This window comes from Chenopodium album, chromosome 15 (genome assembly GCF_948465745.1).
Source record: "Chenopodium album chromosome 15, dcCheAlbu1.1, whole genome shotgun sequence".
Lineage (NCBI taxonomy): Eukaryota > Viridiplantae > Streptophyta > Magnoliopsida > Caryophyllales > Amaranthaceae > Chenopodium > Chenopodium album.
Genome location: NC_137848.1, coordinates 3,979,531 through 4,001,379, shown reverse-complemented (window position 1 = coordinate 4,001,379; position 21,849 = coordinate 3,979,531). Strand labels below are relative to the sequence as shown.

The 21,849-nt window shown below is 34.3% G+C and overlaps 1 protein-coding gene across 1 annotated transcript; it reads left to right on the top strand.

Annotated features, from left to right (window-relative positions):
* The first annotated feature begins 8,811 nt into the window (after positions 1–8,811).
* LOC145582729 (pre-mRNA-splicing factor ATP-dependent RNA helicase DEAH7-like) lies at positions 8,812–21,195 on the top strand. The gene is made up of 17 exons (XM_081639729.1): positions 8,812–9,028; positions 9,656–9,686; positions 10,219–10,339; positions 11,934–12,155; positions 12,932–13,210; positions 13,809–13,970; positions 14,061–14,206; positions 14,353–14,450; positions 14,653–14,761; positions 15,337–15,514; positions 15,627–15,856; positions 15,980–16,156; positions 16,557–16,628; positions 17,024–17,200; positions 17,433–17,494; positions 17,658–17,810; positions 19,478–21,195. The coding sequence occupies exons 2-17, from the start codon at positions 9,681–9,683 to the stop codon at positions 21,069–21,071; spliced, it is 3,786 nt and encodes a 1,261-aa protein (XP_081495855.1). The 5' UTR covers positions 8,812–9,028; positions 9,656–9,680; the 3' UTR covers positions 21,072–21,195.
* Positions 21,196–21,849: the final 654 nt, after the last annotated feature.

The following is a 21,849-nucleotide window of genomic DNA, read 5'->3' as shown; positions in this document are numbered from 1 at the left end:
CAAAAGTTGTATCACCTAATAAACAAAAGTTATATCACTAACTAAGGGTTCGTTTGACATCGCTGTATTTTTTTTTTTTTTGGTTTTTTGTTATTTAAAATCACACTCCCTTCGTTCGTTTTTATATACTTGCTCCACTTTTCTTTTTCGGCCGTTTTTAAATACTTGCCCCATTTCCTTATTTAAAAATCTTTTACAATATTTAATTTATTTCTCTCACCTAGTGAACCTAATATAAATCATATTTTATCAATTTCATATTCTCTCTCCTCTAATTCTCTCAACTACTTTTGTTTTTTTACAATTTTTTTTATTTGTTCTCTCTATACCACTACCTTCATATTTTGTTACTTTCTCCAATTTCTCCTAAAACTCCGCGCATGAAAAAATAAAGCAAGTACTTAAAAACGGAGAGAGTATAATATATGTCATGTAATAAAAAAAAATTAGTCAAACTCATTAAAATCATGATAATTTAGAAAAATGACGACATAAAAGTGAAAACGCTTTTTTCTTGTTTTTGATTTTTTGTTTTCAAAAAACATAAAACTGAAAACAAAAAACAATGTCAAACAAGCCTAAATAGATAGGAAAGTAGGGTCAAATCCAACAAGAAACAATGTTCTTCTATAAATTATTATAATCTAAATTATCAAGAAACGAATAGGGTTTGTATGATAAAACTAAGGTAAATAATCAATAATAAAAGTCCTAGCAATCAATATTGCAATTAATCAGGTTAACGGATTGCAAAGTATACCAAACTAATTAAAGATCTGACAAAAAATAAAAATTAAATGAGGGTGATTGAAATCAATCATAAAATCTCTTGAATTCAGGTGGAGAGCTCTACCATTTGAGCTATCCCTCAAAAACTAATCTAAGAAAACTTAAACTAGAAACCTCCATAAAAGCTACTACCTAAAAACGTCCAAACAAAATCCACCCCGGTTTTGGGGGGAAACGTTCCTTTCCTGCCTCCTTCGATAAGGAAGGCTATATAACCTTCTGATCCTAAACTAACTACAACTCAACAATCTAAATCACCGCCTATTGAAGCCTCCATTGGGCTTATATAACCAAGCCCAATTAACATATAACCGACCAAAAACAACAGCTGTCAAACCGATTGAGTACTTGGAACTCCTTGCTTCGTTTAGACTTGGACTTTTGTATTTCTCTTCTCTGATCCGCGGAACATGCAAAATCGTGGACCTGGCCTATTAACTAATTGAGCTCTTAATTACCTAATTAAATCTCTCTAACTCGGCTTGGGCAAATAATATTCTGTCATATAATACAATCAAACTCCAATATTTTCATAGTGGATCTATAGTGTTGAGAATTATCATTTTATACAAAATAACACCAACTTCACAAAAACACTAAAAACGTATATTAATGATAAAAATAACTCTGCAGAGCTCAAATAAACACAAATATGACCGCAGGACAGGGAATAAAAGTATATATAAAATAGACTTATCACATCAGAATTCATTTTCAAAGGCAGTAATGAAATGTCAAACCACATCATCTTCATTTTGATCAAACAACTACATTATTCATTCTATTATTTGTAGCCTTTAAACTACTTATTTTACAACAGGTTTTATTATCACATTCTAAGAACAATTTATTATTCCGAAAAATAGAAGTTTTGTTTTACTGTAATTTTTTAATGACAACAAAAACGATTATGAGTTTTTAAAAAAACTTTAAATAGAAAACTAAAGGTTTGTTTGGCTTTGTTTTTTGTTTTCAATTTTGTCAAAACTAGATCATATCATCCAACAAATGAATGATATAAAAAATAATAATAAATGATATCATTTATAAAAACAAGAAAGACTAAAACGAAAAAGATTAAAAGAAAAGAATAAAAGTAAGTTCATCCACAAAAGCGACATAAGACATGGCTAAACTACATTTTCCTTATTATCATGAATCGATAAAAATAATCACTTGTCATCAATTCATCATCAACAATAGCAATTAACAACATCAACTACAACTAAAATGAAGCAGATTCGAGTATAAAATCATTACAAAAATCAAATAAAGTGGAACATTAAACATTAAAAAATTAATCAGGTTATCTGTAATATCGTAAATCTCCGTCGAAGGTCAAGGACGAACCGTTGAAGCTCAGTGCTTCTTGTTCATCTAATAATTTTCAGCCTTAATTTCACAAATTCATCTTTTTTATGTCAATTTCATTTTAATGGTGATGTATTTTCACAGAAATTGGTGAAGAAACAAGCTTCGAGAATCGACCTCCATTTAGCAAAGATGTTGCCGTCGAGGAGAGAGAAAATTCATGGTAGTCGGTTTGGAGTGAAGTTGGGAAGAAGGTGAGTGAGGAGAGAGAAAATTCATGGTAGTCAGTTTGGAGTGAAGTTGGGAAGAAGGTGAGTGAAGAGAGATATACAGTGAGGAATGGAAGGTAAAGAATAGAGTAAAATTGTTGTCGTACGAAATATTGGGTCCCAATACTTTTGGTACTTTAAATAGTGACGTGGCATTGTGACATGGTATCATATACATTGAAGAGTGCTACATGACACTTTTTCTTTAAAAGGAACACCTTTTAATAGATAGTATAGATTTATGTGGAAAATATTATCTTGAATTGAAGCCTTTTGAAATTGGGGGCCCTCTACTTATGATATGGGTCTTCTTGTCCCTTAGTTGGCCTTCCCAAATACTATACACAGTTACACACTAGTAGTAAATTGGTTGAAACGTACGAAGTACAAGTTATATACTCGTGTGTGTGTCTATATATATATATATATATATATATATATATATATATATATATATATATATATATATATATATATATATGTATATCCTAATTCATAAATTAAAATCAATTCATATCATAGAGCGTTCATTAATCAATATTTATTTATGGCTTTGATTTTGATGCAAGGCATTGCTATTCTTATTATCCTCTTTTTCCTTGTTAGTAAAACAAAAAAAAATTGGTTTAATTCAAATCTTAATCTTCCTCGAGGCGAAAATGGATGGCCAATACTAGGAGAAACCTTGAGCTTTGTTTCATGTCCGGCTAAATTTATACTTGATCGGATGATGAAACATTCTGCTTATATTTTCCAAACCTCAATAGCGAGGGAGAAAATAGTTGTTTTTTGTGGTGCTTCTGGTAACAAGTTCATATATTCAAATGAAGCCAAATTTAGGACTTGGCTACCACGTTGTGTTGCGAAAGGCTTTTCGCTTATAAATACTGATAGTAGATCATAAATACTGATAGTAGATCTCCAGCATGGAAATTGTTCCACGAGCAAATACACAACTTCCTTAGGCTAGAATCAATGCAACATTATGTACGCATAATGTATATAAATGCACAACAACATTTGGAGGCGCATTGGTTGCCTTATAACGAAGTGAAGGTCCAATTGATATCCAAAGACTTTGTTTTTTCGCTTGCTTGTCATATATTTATCGACTGTAGTTCAGATGCAATTAGGGAACTTGCTGAGCCCTACTACACCTTAGCCGACCGGCTTCTTTCCGTGCCAGTGAACTTGCCTGGTACATCCTACAGTAAGGCCTTGAAAGCGTCAAAGGTTGTTCAATGCAAACTTTTAGATTTGATCAAGAGGAGAAAAGTAGAATTGCTATCAAATATGGATGTTCAAGACTTATTGAGTCGAGTGCTTGTATGGTTATGAATCATCGGGATTACAACTTTATAAATGATGAAGAGTTAGTTGGTCATATAATTGCTCTCCTATTTGCTGGGTTTAATACTACAAGCACAATCATCTCATTTGTACTAGGTCATTTTGCTGACTATCTCGATGTTTATGCAAAAGTATTACACGGTATGTTTATTACTTTGCTCTCTTATCGATTTTGCTTTTCCCATTTTAAATATTGTAATTAATTTGCTAGCTAGCTTCATGCAAAGTTAAATTATTACCACTTAATATGTAATATTATAAAGATTAGAGCTAGGGATGGCAATGGATCTGTATCCGACCCGGATCCGTGGATCCATAGCCGTGAAGGACCTTTGAAATTTAGACCTGACAGATCCGGGTCGGTTCCAGATCCTGTGCTAAAAAACGGAACTAGATAAGGATCTAATCAAAATATCCGTATCCAGATTCGTTTACCCGTTTTTTTTTTATAAATTTTTACAACATGTTATATTGAGATTTTTAATTTCATTAATGTTCATACTAATTCCAATAGTATATTTCCTCAAAAAAAAAATTAAAAAAAAAAATAATAAAATCAATAGTATATTATCCAATAGTGGAGCTCCTTTAGTGCTCATTGTTCTTAGTATGTTGTTTTGTTTTTGTTTGTATTTTATATATTTTTTTATATTTTGTTTTGTCATTTTTTTATGAATCTTATTAGTGTAATTGTTACTATAACTTGCAGTTAGTTCCTACTTTAACTTACTTAGTTATATTTCTGTAAAACACTTGGTTTGTAATTTAAAGTAGGTGAAATGTGCAAGACCCGTTTGGACCCGGACGGATATGGATATGGATCTCCTATTTTCATAACCAGCGGATCCGGATCGGATCTGGATCCAGGGTACAAAAACGGATCTGGATATGGATCCAGTCGGATCCGGTCTAGATCCGACCCGTTGCCATCCCTAATTAGAGCAGTGCATAAAAATTATGTATATGTAATATGTTGTTGGATTATTTCGACCTTTTATATTACAATTACCATGAAATAGGTTGTTAAATAGGTAATAATATAAAGTTATATAATATCAACAATATATTTAAAATTATGTTCAAAATTTATCATATTATGCACATCATTTTCAAAATTTATATGCAAATCGATTTTGAGTCAATTTTTTTCCACATTTACATTCAGTACATATATATGCACTTGACTCAAATTAATGCATTGTTATATGTCCAAGTTTGATTGTGTCATGTGTCAATTACTTTGGGATGGAGTAAGTACATAATTTTGTATACACCGTATTATGGTTAAATTTGTGTACGTATGAAAAGTTTATCCATACTATCAATAAAAAAGATTTTTTTTTTTTTAATAATACAAACTTTATGAGTGTTCATTTTAAATAGGCAAAATTCAGTTGGTAACTTGTTTTAACTAGTTACCTTGACATGTGCCATAGTTTTATTGGTTTTTTCAATTATTTAATTTGATTTAAAAAAATTTAATTAATGTTTTTTTTTAATTTTTAAAAGATATAAAACAATCATTATTATTATTATTATTATTATTATTATTATTATTATTATTACCCACCACCTTGCCACCACCACCACCTCCCCCACTATCCTGCCACCATTCCCTTTCCCACTCTCCTGCACGCAACTCACCTCCCCCAACCCAGGAATCAGTCCACTGGCGTCCAACTCACCCACCGCTGGCCGACCTCTCCCCCCTGTTACCCCGATCTCCCCCTACCCGCCGAGCCACACACCTAAGAGGGTAGGTCGGTTGACGGTGCGTGGGTGAGCTGGGCACCGGCCGAAATGCCGAATGGTTCCTGGGTTAATTAGGGAGGGGACTGCGCGCAGGGGAGGGGGCGCGGTGGTGGTAGTGGAAGGGTGGTGGGGGAGGTGGTAACAAGTTGGGGTTTTTTTTTATAATAAAACGTATTTTTTTATCAAAAAATTAAAAGTTCATTTTTTTTAAAATAATTATAAGTTAATTAAAGTTAACAATTTTGATTGAAATTTTTAAAAAAAAATTTAATTTTTTTTTAAACATCAATTACATGATGACATGTGTCATGGTAAGCTATTCAATAGGTTACAAGTTTTTTTACATGTTTGAAATTAACACCCCAAAGATTGTAGCGACTAATATTATTGTATAATCTAAAAGTTGTATTATTTAAAAAATATTTTTTTTTAATTTTTACAAATTAAATATTAAAATGAAAACAAAGGTAAAGTTCATTTCAAATAGATTATCTGTCATTTATTGTTGCATAGAAATTGATGATAATTGTACCGTATTTGAGAATGCCTATAATATTTCTTTGGTTTCCTATCTTACACTCCTAGCTTGGCTGGAAGTATTTCATGCATTGTGTTATGATTAATTTTCACAGAGCAATTAGACATTGCACAATCAAAAGAAAACGGAGAGCATGTGAATATAAAGGATACTCTAAAAATGAAATATACGTGGAACGTTGATTGTGAATCTATGAGACTAAAAACACCTGTGATTGGAGGTTTTCGTGAAGCCACCACTAACATCTCTTACGCCGGCTTCACAATTCCGAAGGGATGGAAGGTGCTATACATAAATTTGAAAAAGGCCTTTAAAATATCTACTAGAGTACTATGTAAATTATTTTTCCTCTAAATACTACGGGAAATTCTTTGTTTCTCATATTGAGAAACAAAATTTGTTTCTCATGGGGTAATTTTGTGAATAAATCAACAACTTTTTCATTATTGTGGGCTCCATAATTAAATCAAGTTGAATAGAGTTGTTGGTTTATTTACGAAAATGTCTCTCACTATGAGAAAGTTGGGTATCCCCAAATACTATGAAGTTGATGATTGATGACAATTAAAATATTTTTTTTTTATGAAAAGATACACTGGGATGTTTACTCAACACATATGGATCTAATATACTTTCCAAATCCTGATAAATTCGACCCTTCAAGATTTGAAGAGAAAATACCGCCTCGTGTATTCGTACCATTTGGAGGAGGATCACACATGTGTTGTGGGAAGGAGTTTGCTCGGACTGAGATCCTAGTTTATCTGCACAATGTGGTGACTCGATTTAGACTATCAAAAGCTAATTACAATGAAAAGATTATTTATACACCAGATCCTGTCTCAGTTGAAGGACTCCGAATTCGTCTTCACCCACATGACAAATAAATCAACTTGTACTACATTGAACGTTAAGTTGTTAGAACATAAGAACATCAACTTGTTCTTTGTTGTTGTAGCAACTTTTATGTATTGTTTTTCTCTATTCATGTTTATTTGTGCTTATGTTTGAAATAATTTCAATTAAAATAGTGTACTTATAAAGGATAAAGATGATTATATCATCGTTATCATTATTAGTTATTGTTTAGAATATATAAATCCCTTGATTTACTCCTGAACTTTGATAGTCAAAATATATTCCTATAATTAGTTAATGTACCTAGTCATATATTGTATTTAGTCATAGTTTGGTATGTTCAATGTTCTAATCTTGTACTATAAATAATCTTGTATACTCTTGAATATAATTAAGGTTTCCAACATTCTCTTTCTTATAACTCTATTAGTACTTTCATAGTTAATTGCAAGACCGTCATCTTTACCAATTTTTAATATATAACTACTTTGTTGTTTACATTGTCATTTGCTATATATTAATATTTTGTATTCAAAAGATTGTATCAAAATCATATAGCTTGGTGGTAAGGCACTTATTTGTAGAATTAAAGTTTGTGTTATAATAAGTGTATGACATGCAATAAAAAACATTAGAAGAGAGAGCCATGTGGCATAATAATGGATGACATGGTATAGTGGGGGGTCTATGTGTGACTCATGGACGTTCTTAGAAACGTCTTTTATTGTATTACTAGTAATCTTCGTTTAAGAAAGTAAATTTTTTTTTCAAACTACTCCTTACTTACTCCTAACATAGGACCAACTAACACACGAGTTGACCAGGTAACATTTGACCGACCGAGTAACCCATGACTTAGTAATCCCTGACCATCCGAGTAACCCATGACCGACTAAGTAACTCTTGATTGAGTAACTCTTGACCTATCAAGTAATCCCTAACTAACCAAGTAACCCCTGACCGAGTGAGTAACCCCTTGACTGACTGAGTGAGTAACCATTGACTGACCGAGTGAGTAACTCTTGACCGAGTGAATAACCTTTGATTGACTGAGTAACCCCGACCATTTTTTATTAAAAAGTGGCTAGTCACATGTGAAAGTTTGTGATCAACAAGTTTTGTGTGTGGCCAGCCAATACACGAGTAACCCCTGATCAGGTAACCCTTGATCGCCCGAGTAACCTCTGAACGAGTGAGTAACCCTTGACCAAGTAACCTCGATCATTCTTTCCAAAAAAAAAGTTAGTCACACAGTGTGGTCAGCCAAATATGAAAGTTTGTGTAAAAAAATTAATAATAACAAAGTTTCTTAGATGGAAATTTTTTATGAGATAATAACACGTGTAAATTAAGGGAAAATCGTCTGCGTTGGTTTGGACATGTAAGACGGAGACCCGAGGGTGCACCGGTGCGAAGAGTGGAAGAGTGGGACCATGGAGGGATTAAACGAGGAAGAGGGAGACCAAAGATGACTTGGTTGGAAGGAGTGAGGAAGGATATGAAGTGCATGGATTTACGTGAGGATGAAGTTTTGGATCGTAAGGGATGGAGGAGAAAGATTTATGTTGATGACTACACGGAATAATCAAATTTGGTTCATGTTAGCCGACCCCACTTTTGGGATTAAGGCTTTGATTGATTGATTGATTGATTGATAATAACACGTGTAATATGGAGATAATGATGAGGATTACTTTAGTGTATAAATATTGATTATTGTGGTTTATCGTATTTAGTATCGTTATGCTTAGTACCTTAATAAAATTTGTTGTTGTTGTTTTTTATTTTTATTTTCTAAAAGGTTAATTAATAAGAGCTTAACCATTGAACTATGTCATAATTTGTGTTTTTAATAACGAAAAAAAACTAGTTATTAATTATTAAATCAACTATTTTTGCTGTTAAAAAACTCTTTTTAATTCCAAAACACACACAATTAATAATTAATAAAAAATAAAATCAAAACCCAAGATTTCCCAAATTCGGTTTCAACAGGGTTCGGTGCCTCAACAGAGTAATTATAAATGAAATCTTAGAGATATGCAGGATAAATTAGGTTTTCGTTTGAATCTATTAAGTTTGAATTACAAAAAATCAAAATTATTCTCCATCGAAGCGCACTTCTAATACTTCCATTGAAGCTATTCAAGCACCTTCTCAGGTAAACTTGTTGTTTCTTTTTCTAATCAATTTCACAATCTAGGGTTTTATTTTAAGTTTAGGGTTCGAAAATCTCAACTATTGGTTCCAATTACCAAGATTATAAAAAATCATAAACACCGATATGTTGTTACAAAACAAAATTATGTGCCTAATTTATGATTGAATCAAATATCCCTAATTATTTGATAATTGAATCAAATTTGGTTGCTAATGTATTGCCGAACTCTTTAATGTTAGGATTCAACTAGTCAGTGTAGTAAGTTTAGGGTTTGAAAATCTTAACTATTGGTTTTAATTACTAAGATCGTGAAAGATCGTAACCAGCGATTATGTTGTTAGAAAACAAAATTGATAATTGAATCGAATATCGCTAAAATTATGAGCTTTATTTGATAATTGAATCAAATTTAGTTGCTAATGTATTGCAGAATCCTTTAATGTTAGGATTGAACTATGAAATTAGACGTCTTGTTCCTCCTGCCCTGGCTCAGGGACGGGCCTGATTGCGTTATATGTTTTGAACTACTTGTGTTTTACTTAACTGTTTCCAATTACGCTAAAGATAGATTACTGATGATTCTTTTTCCTATTATGTTGGTTTTTTTTTTTCCCCCGATATTTCCAGCTCTCCATAACAAGGTTCTGCAATTATGGAGGTTAGTATATGCTGTCCTTGCTATTTGTTACGAGCGTTCTGTTTATTTTACATTCTACACTTTTCATTTGCATGTAACTACGGCCTTTTTTTAATGGGTTAGTGTAGAGAAGGGCTTGTATTTTTGTATTACTAAAATTCAATCAAGCAGTCGAGGTGAAAGATAAGGAAACTTGTGGAAGCACAATAATGAAGATGATGTAAGAATTGGATTATCCTATTGGATTCTATGGCATTTTTCATTAAAAAATATTAACAACTTCTAAACCAAAGCCTTATTTACAATAGATGGGGTGGGGTGCATGAATCAAGAGTTTCCAACGGTCATTCACATAGACCTCATAGACCTTCTTCCTCCATTCACTTCTTATATCCAATGTTACTTATTTTAAACTCACTTTCTTCGGTCATCATAGATCAAGAGTAAATTTATCCTTAATTTTTTCTCTAACTATTTTCATAATCAGTATATCCTTTCTCCTTGCTTTCTACTTAGTGATTTTGGGCTGATTAAATGTTTGAATGTTATGCAGAAACCTGACATTGATAGTACAATCGTTACTATGGAAGGGGATCAACCAAGTGTTGCTGGAGGACTCCAAAAGCGAGGGCAAGAGCGTGTTGTCTATAAACGTCCTGAGAAATCTCTCTTAGGTACTATATGTCTTTTTCTTGCTTGAATTATAAATCTTTACTTCTGAAATTTTCCGTCATACTATTTGTCGTTTTTTACTGCACTAAGTTTTCTAGGAAATCTTTTCATTACTTCCAAATTCTTGCCATCATTTGCTTGTTTGAGTTATATTTCATTTATCTAGATAAAATAGTCACGTTCTTTCATATACTATCGTGTGATATTTTTAAACAATAGTTGTTTTTCCTGCAGTTTATGCATACATTATACTTTGATTGGGTGTTGTGGATGGTGTGTCAATGTTCAAACTATTATGAAGGATCTCCAAGTTTATTGATGTGATCGTATGATGCATAGACTTCTTTATCTCTTTGTCTCTTGCGAAATTCAAATTTGATTTCAGTAGAGTGTTGCAGAGTCATGACTCATGAGAAAAAGCTAAAACATCATTGTTAGTTAATATAGGCATCATAATTCTCATTATCACAACAAAACCTTTTTTAATTTGAGTAATTTATTATTAGAGCTAGCTGATGGATTTTTATATATAGAAAAATCTTGCTTATAAGGAATTCAGGACTCTGTGATCTAAGTACTGCCCTACATATACTCATTTAGCTAACAAAGTTGTTCATTTATTGGCCTTAAATTTGTGTTATTATGTTAATAAGTTGATACCGACTCTACTTATGGGATTAAGGCTTTGATTGATTGATTGTTAATAAGCTGATGCATTTATTGCCTACAGTCATATAGAGTTATCTTATGTAGGAATGGTTATTACTTATTAGCACCCTCTAAAGATTTTTCCGGGTTCATTTGAGGAATTGAGCTTCACACAATGGAAAGGGGAGCAAAGAGCTAAGGGGTAGAGAAAATAAGAAAGGGGGTTGTTTTTTTTTGTTTGTGGGCAATGGATTTTAATCTTGTTATGCTTGATTTGCCCAAAAAAAAAAAAAAAAAAAAGAAGGAAATGCTTAGTGCCTTAGTCTTTTACTTTAGGCTTCTCCTTCTAGCAGACTAGCTTTCATATTTCGTACTCTCATAGGATCCTCATCCCACCTGTTCTATCTTTGCTCCCCACCCCCCTTCTCTCTATTTTTATCATTAATTTCTGGCATGTACCTTCTTCTATACCTCTCTTGCATTCCATTGTCACTATTTTATGCAATCTCCCAGAAGAATGTGCCCTTTATCCAACCTTTTACCTTGGCCTTAAAAGCACAGTTTCTTGCTTTAGGATCTGTTTGATTTCAGCTTATTTTGTTTTATATCATACAAAATAAGCTCTGATGTACTCAAATAAGTTCAGACAGTGTCACTTTATTTTAGACTAAATAAGTTATAACAAACAAAGCCTTAATGAAATCACTATACCCTTGCATGTGGTTTCATTTGGCCCCAAGTTGTTTTCATAATTCATATAAAAAATGTCTCAGTTTACTCTCTCTCTCTCTCTCTCTCTCTTTCTCTCTCTCTCTCTCTCTCCCCCTCTCTCTCTCTCCCTCTCTTTCTCCCTCTCTTTCTCCCTCTCTCTCTCTTTTCTTTTCTTTTTGTGCAAGAATTATATCTTATATCTAAGCTTTAGTATGTTTCTGTAATTTCTTTTATCAGGGTTAGATGTCCTTGCTCTTGCAAAACGAAGTGAATCGAAACAAGATAGTGGTTTTAAGGTTCCCAAAGAAAGAATCACTTCTGTTGCTTCATCTCTTGATGAAGAGGAGAAGTCAACTGTGACAGATGTTGATGGAGATGAGACTGTGGAACATGGAGCCAACAAACGACGGCCCAACAGGAAATACCGTGATGCTGCTTTGAGTGGTACTTTTCAATCAGGTACTAGATGGTCTCTTTTTTTACTTTTGTTCATAAAAATATGCCCTCATAAAAGGAGAAGCATGTAGAAACTTAATGTTATAGGTACTCTCTGACCATGAGTTTGGGAGTGCAATTGCTATAAATCACACTATCTCATGTGTCCCGAATAAATCCTTCATTCCTTCTTAACTTCCAGAGTGGAGCCTCAATGTAAAAACCTTGGCATTTTTCGGGAAAGCATGATGTAATAGACTGGCTTTAGGAGGGGTAATTTGGGAAGTCTAGTAGTTAGGTTTTGCCATTATGGTCCTTAGTTTTAGTATAAATAGAGAGAGGGTAGAAAGAAGAAGGTAGGCAGAAATTTATCAGGGAAACCTAGAGAGAGTCATGGCCTAAAGCCATTTTGGAGAGTTGTGACTTGTGAGCTAAACTCACTATTTGAGAGTGATAGCCTTAAGCTATTAACCTATTTTTTTGTAACACTTCCACCATTATCAATCAATCTTAAAGTTTTCATCTTTATTATTGCATTATTTAATCAGAAATATTAAGCCAGAAAATTCAGTCCATTACACATGAACTACGTCTGATGCCCTTACTACGAATACGAAAGATAAATATTTTAAAAGATAGAAGATATGTTTATACTATTTTGATTTCAACAAATTTTCCTCCACAATATCTGGGCTTATAATTATTAGTTTTAATGAGAAAAAGCTGGCAAGGAAATTTATCATGTTGTCCTAATGTGGCTTGCTTTTCTGTTAACATTCTTCTTGATATCTATTTTGCAGAAAGTAGTGTAAGTGAAGACCACGATGACATGCATCACTCTAAAAGAAGCATCCGTTCTGAAGTCTATTCAAGAAATCACAGGGATAGCTCCCAAGATAACTCTAGAAGTGAAAGGACTAAAGGTACACATAGACATGGTGCTGATGGCAAAGACCGGAGTCGTGGTGCAGAACATGAACGGTATGATAGAGGCTCTAGTGGTAGGTGGAATGATAGAGGCTATGGTGGTGAATATGACAGGAAAAGAGGCAGATATGAAGGATCTAGGAGAACGCCTGGTATGTATAGCCTTTTTCTATTGAATCTCACTTGTCACCCAGTCAAAGCACTCATAAAACTACCTCATATGTATATGGGGAGTAAGTGCTTTTAAAAACCTAACAATTTATGAAAGGAATGTCATGAACTCTTGATTACCTGATTTTGGTCTTCGATAAGTAAGAAAAATGCTTGCTTCAAAAAAAAAAAAGTAAGAAAAATGCTAAAGAAATAAAAAAAGTAGAATTAGTTATTATGTTGAGGTTTTTGTTATCAAAATTATAGTCGTTCATTAATTTTAAAAGAAGCTTATCAAGGGGAGAAAATGATTTGCAGTGAGTTCATAGTAATACATTTCTTGCTTATTGAAGAATGTAGCATTCTGATACCACATAATTAACACCTTTATTGTTATTATTTGTTTTCTTTATTTGTATTTTAAAAGTATAGTGTAGCACCTTTTATAGATGATAGTGTTCATATTTCATAGATTTTTCAATATTTTTTGGATCTAATAAACAACAACAATCTAAGCTTTAATTCTGAAAATGGGGTCTGCTATACAAACCAATATTTCTGAAAATAGTGTTCTCAATCTTTTCACATGCAAATTGGCAGGTAGATCAGATTGGGATGATGGGAGATGGGAGTGGGATGAGTCTCCACGTCATGATAGTCAACATAATTCTAGCAACCGGTATCAGCCTTCACCATCCCCTATGTTCATTGGAGCATCCCCTGATGCGAGATTGGTTTCTCCTTGGCAAACACCGCGTTCTGGTATGTTCTCACCTCATTGTGTATTGCTTATAGATTATTGTTTTCATTTACATATTACTTCAATTGACACTGATTTTAAAATTGGTGAAGGAGCTTATGCTTCCCCTTGGGATCATGTTTCCCCGTCACCTGTCCCTATTCGTGCTTCTGGCTCCTCTGTGCGATCTTCTAGTTCTCGGTATGAAGGAAGATCAAATAAGCAAAGACGATCTACTGTCGATATAAAAAAACTTGAGGTATAATATTTTGAAACCAGTGTTCATATGTTGTACCTTTTGTGAGTGCTGTAGCCTGTAGATTTGTTCAGTATCTTTATATTCCCTTTCTCTGTTTTTGAGGTTTGGAGGTAATTATTCTCTTTGTTTTTCTATTCTTCATATAGGATATGGATGCTGATGGAATTGCCACAGCTATAGACCAAAATCCTGAAATCACAGAAGATATGCGCTTGCAAATGGAATACAATTCAGATCTCGCCTGGTGAGTGAGGCTTATATATGTTTACATTTGTATGCAGCTGCTATGTGTATATACAAAGTATTTCTTATTATCTCATTAGGTGTGATTTAGTCCATTTTCTTTTATTTGATTGTATCTTCATCCTATGCTTGCAGTTCACTTTTTGAACGACTTTATATGTGGTGGTGATACTGTTTTAACATTTAGTTCTGATTGAATACAGGTACGATAGAGAAGAAGGCAGCAATATTTATGACATTGACAATTCATCATTCTATCTTGGTGATGATGCTACAAACCAAAAGAAAGAAGTAGAATTGGCAAAAAGGCTGGTATGTTCAAGTGATATTTAATTTTCAATTTTGGTTGTTTATTGCCTTTGTCTTCTGTATACTGTTACTCTTATATTATACATGATTGAGAACTCTAAAATAACAATTTATGTCATTGACTAACATAATTTCTAGCTTTTGCGCAGGGTGACTGGTGTATGTTATGAAGTGTCTCTAGGATCTATACATGCAATTGCCTAAATAAACGCTCTCCTCCACCAAAAAAAAAAAAAAAAAAAAAAAAATCTAAACAAAACTTTATCATCTGTTGTGATATTTGAGAATTGTATAATTATCTTAGCCCTTTGTGGTATGATATTGAAATGGCAAGATTTTAGGTTTTTCTTTTCATTAGAACTGGAGTATTTTATTTTATTTTATTTGGTGGTTGTTATGGTGCCTAAGATGTTAAGTGTCTGGAGTTGTAGGTCTTAAAATTTTCATTTTAAGATTTGTTGCTGATTCTTAAATGGTTATTTACCTGGTGATCCTGGTCATGTTTTGAGGATTCATTAGTGATTTTTGGTTCAATTTGTATTCCATCATCTCTCTCTCTAATCGTAGTCTCTCTATAGATGAGAAGTGATGGAACTATGATGTCACGTGCTCAAAGCAAGAGGCATTCACAGCTTAGTGCAGACAAGCAACAATGGGAAGATCGACAATTGATGAGATCAGGCGCCGTTCGAGGTACCGAGGTTCAAACTGAATTTGACAATGAAGAAGAGAACAAGGTTATTCTTTTAGTTCACGGTAAGTTAAAATTAGAAATGATATCTAACCCCCCCCCCCCCCCCCCCCTCTCTTGAATGGATGAAAGTATTTACCTAAGCGCTTGTTAAAACTTTCCCTATGCTTGACACAGACACAAAACCTCCATTTTTGGATGGTAGAGTGGTTTTTACTAAGCAGGCAGAACCTGTTATGCCTTTGAAAGATCCATCTTCAGATATGGCTATTATATCTCGCAAAGGATCTGCTTTAGTGCGGGAAATTCGTGAAAAACAAAGCATGAATAAGTCACGCCAACGGTTTTGGGAACTTGCTGGTTCTAAACTTGGGGATATCCTTGGCGTTGAGAAGACAGCTGAACAGGTATGTGTCTTGTAATACTTAGCAATGTGGATCTCTTATACATGTCATTTCGTGGAAGTACAGTCTTTCATTTTGCATCCAGTTTTGTCGAGGTACATTATTTCATTATGCGTTCAATTTCAGGTTGATGCTGATAATGCTAAGGTTGGTGAAGATGGGGAAATTGATTTCAAGGAAGATGCAAAGTTTGCTCAGCATTTAAAGAAAGACGAAGCTGTGAGTGAATTTGCAATGACGAAAACTCTGGCACAGCAGAGACAATATCTTCCCATATACTCCGTTAGGGATGAGCTTTTACAGGTAACATGTTATTTTTCATGCTTGCAAATGCATGAAAAATGCTCCTCTGAATTATGATTCCTTAATCATCCTCCTCCAATGCTCCTAATTTAATTTAACAAGGTTCTGCTGTGACTGGAGGATTTGTGTTTGGGATGACATAAAGATGTAAAAAGAGCAGTATTGGTTGAATGATAGCAAATTCTGAATAATAGTTGTAAAATGTCTAATCACATATTGTGTCTTTAGTCTTCGCTCTCATGTTCTATCTGGGCTTGGTTGTTGTCTCGCGTATTTTTGTTCGTATACCCATTTTTGTCTCTATGATGGAATATTGTGGTACTTTCACGGTGATTTAATCTGTTTTTGGTTTGTTATTGCTCATATTGAACTTGGATACAATCCTCTGAATTGATCACAGGTTATTCGAGAGAATCAGATTGTCGTTGTTGTTGGAGAGACAGGCTCAGGAAAGACAACTCAACTAACACAGGTTTGTATTCCTCATTAATCTTTATTGAGAATGAAGTACACTGTACTGAACATCTTATTTTGAGAAAGATGCATGTTGCTGTCTCTGTTTTCCTGAATTCCCTATTGGTTACCGAAATCAAGGAGAATGCAAGAAGTGGGATTGCTCATGTAGATACTTTCACTCTTAGGAAGAAAGAGATCTACATTAAGAGATTCATGAAAATAATAGGGTCTCACTTGGTGAGGGTAGGAGATGATAAATTATAAATAAAGGTTGGCATCGAGGGAATAAATAGAAAGTGGATAGAACTCAGGAAAACGGAGGTTTTCTCTAGGACACTGGATCTGTGGATGGGTATTTAGGAGGCAAAGTAACCTTGTCAATATGTTTCTTGATATGAACTTGTTTTACAGTATTTGCATGAAGATGGTTACACTTCATATGGCATTGTTGGATGCACTCAACCAAGGCGTGTTGCTGCAATGAGTGTTGCAAAAAGAGTTAGTGAAGAGATGGAAACTGAGCTGGGAGACAAAGTTGGGTATGCTATCCGCTTTGAGGATGTTACTGGACCCAATACCATAATCAAGGTTTGTCACCCAATTTGATGTTGAATTCCATGTTTATTATCAAGAAATTATGTCCCAAAAAGATGTTGATACCTTTTTGGGACGTATTTTCTTGTCATATTTATTGCATTTGTGTTTCATATGTGTACTTCATTCTTGAATTATACTGAATGTGTTGCATTAAAAAGAAAAACTTTCTTTGTGAAATCAAGTTTTGGCCATTTCATTATACACTTCCCTCTTCAATTTGCAGTACATGACAGATGGAGTACTTCTGCGTGAAACATTGAAAGATGCCGAACTTGAAAGATATCGGTAAGATTGTCAGTGTTTCTTGCCTTTATAGTCTCTTTTTAATATATTAGTGAAATTCTAATCTTAATATTGTTTAAATGGCTCTGCAACTGGGATTATGAAATTATTAGTATACTGCAATTGAGTACATTTATCTAAAAGTAAGGCTGTAACTTTTTCCCAGTGTCATTGTGATGGATGAGGCGCATGAGAGATCACTCAACACAGATGTGTTGTTTGGCATATTAAAAAAGGTGGTTGCCCGACGGCGAGATTTTAAACTGATTGTGACTTCAGCAACTCTTAATGCGCAGAAATTTTCAAATTTCTTTGGAAGGTAATGTGTCTTTATCTATAATTCACATTATTTTTATTTAATCTTTCAGTATTCGTACAGTCTTTTTGTTGCCCATATCAAGCAGATTTTGAACCAAGACAACATTACACCTGTTGGTCATGCCACTCTATATATACATTTTTCCCCCCTTCAAGTTAGACACTTAGCAGCAAATAATAGGTGAGAGTACTTAGAAGAGGAAAGAAGCCCTAATTTAATACAACACGGCCTTTGATTCAGCAAGGGTAGCTGGTCCAAGTGAGAGCATTAAGATAGAGGATTGGGAAAGTAGGGCGAACAAGAGGGATGCAACTTTATATCTGATTCAAGTAGGACACAGAATTTAAAGAATTTGGGCTACTTTAGTCGTGGTAATTTTGGTTCACTATAATGAGGACACCTTTTCCTCTTTGTGTACTTTGTTTTTCTGTTGTTCTTATGAATTAAATAATATGCACTTCCTTTTTTTTTTTTTTTTTTTTTAAGGAGTTTGTTTCCTTAAATCAAAGGAAGGAAAACTGTTCAATTCTGTGAATTTCGCTTCTCACCACCCTTTGATGTGATGGTTGTGTACACCTGTTGAGTTGTAAAGATGGGTGATCTTTAGGTCCTGCAGCAATATCCAGTAATTTCCCATCATTGTTTCAGTTAGGTATAGTACTTACAGAGCCTCACTGACTTCCTTGACTGTGGTAAGAGATCCAAAGTGAGCATGTGTTGAGTGATTTATGGTGGCTATTGCACTGATAATGGGGGAAGAGAGGCTGATGGAGATTGAAGAAGCACTGAAGGTAGTTGCATATCTTGTGGAAAGGGGGTGGACTGTTGACATGATCATGCGAACTCTTGTTATATATATATGTTTTTTAAATTATTAAGTTTTACTTGAGAGAGGGAGTTTAATTATGGTTAGCTGGGAAGGAAGGGGTTGTTGCGGTCTTATTTGGGGTGAGCAGATTTAGGCAAAGCGGATAAAGTGAGAATTAAAATCTTTAATCTACACTGTACAGCCTCAAATTCCCTTTCAGTTTTGTTGAGTTTGTGATATGTGAGTATGTGACCTTCGAAATGAAGTTGAAATTGTATGAATTGTATAAATTGAGTGCTTGCTTAAGATTGTAGACTTTGTAGTAGAAGGATTTACTTGAATAAACCCAGATTTGTTGATTACATGAACCCTTGTCAGATAGTAAATTGGTGTAAGTAATTAATTAAACGAAGCAGATCAAAAGCAACTCTTTTGATTCTCTCTCATTAACATGCCTCACATATAAAAAAATTTATGAGACATCAGAGGCTTATATTAAAGTCAGACAATAGCTGCATCATGGCATGTGAAAAGGCTGTTAAAGAGAAGAATAGGAAGAAACAATCAGTCAGGTCCTCTTGAGTATTTACTGTCCTCAATTATAATTTTTAGTATAATAAATTCAACTTATGCCAGAAGAAATGTGCAGACTTCCACTACAAATCATAATCTTATGAACCTCCATAATTAAACATTGATTGGCTAAGGCTCTTAACACCTAATGGCTGGATTTTTGCTCTTTCTAATAGATGCTAAGCTTTCTGTGTTTATATATATATATATATATATATATATATATATATATATTTGTTTCATTTGTTTTTTTAAAACTAATTTTTTGATGTTTCTGCCTTTCCAGTGTCCCAATATTCCATATTCCTGGGAGAACATTTCCTGTCAATACCTTGTACAGTAAAACACCTTGTGAAGACTATGTTGAAGCTGCTGTGAAGCAAGCAATGACTATACACATAACCTCCCCTCCCGGCGACATCCTTATTTTTATGACTGGGCAGGATGAGATTGAGACGGCGTGCTATGCTCTTGCTGAGCGCATGGAGCAACTAATCTCCTCAACTCAGAAGGCAGTTGCAAAGCTCCTAATTCTTCCCATTTACTCACAGCTCCCTGCTGATTTACAAGCAAAAATTTTTCAAAGAGCTGAAGATGGAGCGCGAAAATGCATTGTAGCAACCAACATTGCCGAGACATCTCTAACTGTTGATGGTATATTTTATGTTATTGACACTGGATACAGTAAAATGAAGGTCTACAATCCAAAGATGGGTATGGATGCTCTTCAAGTTTTTCCAGTGAGTCGTGCTGCGGCTGACCAGCGTGCTGGACGTGCTGGTAGAACTGGTCCTGGCACTTGCTACCGACTTTATACAGAAAGTGCATATCTGAATGAGATGCTTCATAGTCCTGTACCTGAGATTCAGAGGACAAATCTTGGAAATGTAGTTTTGCTTTTGAAATCTCTTAAAATTGAGAACTTGCTAGACTTTGAATTCATGGACCCGCCTCCACAAGAGAACATCCTCAACTCCATGTATCAGTTGTGGGTGCTGGGTGCCCTTAACAATGTTGGGAGCCTGACAGATCTTGGTTGGAAAATGGTGGAATTTCCATTAGACCCGCCACTGGCAAAGATGCTACTGATGGGTGAAAAGCTAGATTGCCTTGATGAGGTGCTAACTATTGTTTCCATGCTTTCAGTACCTAAAGTATTTTTCCGTCCTAAAGACAGGGAAGAGGAGAGTGATGCAGCTAGGGAAAAGTTCTTTGTCCCTGAATCAGACCACTTGACACTTCTCAATGTGTACCAGCAATGGAAAAGCAACGACTATCGAGGAGACTGGTGCAATGATCATTTTCTGCAGGTTAAAGCTTTACGCAAGGCTAGGGAGGTTAGATCACAACTTATGGATATACTGAAACAACTGAAGATAACCCTTACATCATCTCCTGACTGGGATGTGGTTAGACAAGCCATATGTTCTGCGTATTTCCAGAACTCTGCAAAGCAGAAGGGGATTGGTGAGTATGTTAATACAAGGAATGGCATACCATGCCATCTACATCCAACCAGTGCTCTTTATGGATTGGGGTACACGCCAGAGTATGTTGTTTATCACGAGCTGCTTTTGACCTCAAAAGAGTACATGCAGTGTGTCACTGCTGTGGAGCCGCATTGGTTAGCAGAATTAGGGCCGATGTTCTTCTCAGTTAAAGAGTCGGATACATCATTGTTGGAGCATAAGAAGAAACAGAAGGAAGAGAAGACAGCTATGGAGGAAGAAATGGAGAGTTTGAGAAAAGAACAAGAATATGCGGAGAAAAAAAGGAAGGAAAAAGAGAGGGAAAAACGTGATAAAGAAAACCAAAAAATTGCTATGCCAGGGTCACGACGAGCTACCACATACCTGAGACCCAAAAAGATGGGTTTGTAAAATGTATAAATTGTTGCCATATACAATGTAAAGATCTATAGTGATTAGTCAATTAAAGGCAAATGTCATTCTGTTTTGTTAGGAATGGCATTTTGAGTATCAATTTTCAAATTTCTGTAGCATTCCTCATCACTCCCCCTCTCTTGCAGGTGCAGAAACTTGAATTGAGATCGCATGAATATTCATCCTCTCGAACAGTTATGGCATAATTGATAATAAAGAAAGCAATTTCTTGTCTCGTTAAAAAAAAAAAAAAAAAAAAAAAAAAAAAAAAAAAAATTAAATTAAATTGATTTATAAAACTTCTGAACTATACTATTACAAATAAGACATATTATCTATGTTTTTTGTGATATTGTACCAATTGAACTCCAGACACAATTTTTTACACCCTTCTACCAAATACTCAACCACATAGATGCTCAAGGGTGATAATGTGCATTGAGATGCATGAATCCTTCCATGGTGTAATATTAGGGGAACAGGAAAAGTGCGGAGTATTAAGATCATCATAATATATGAATAATAAAAATAGAACATACTTTTTAAATGTCAGTTTTGCAAAAAAAACATTTTTTTAATTTTCTGGCAAATTCAGACCTTATCAGTTTTTTGTGTGTGAGTAGAACCTTAGTCTATATTCCAACCATTGACCAATGTTTTCCGACATTGACTGATGCGTGCAAAACCATCTCTCTCCCCTTTTCTTCCGATATCCTCCATTTTTCTTCGCTTGCTTCTCTCTTTCTTCTTCAATTTTGATTAAATTTGCAAATCA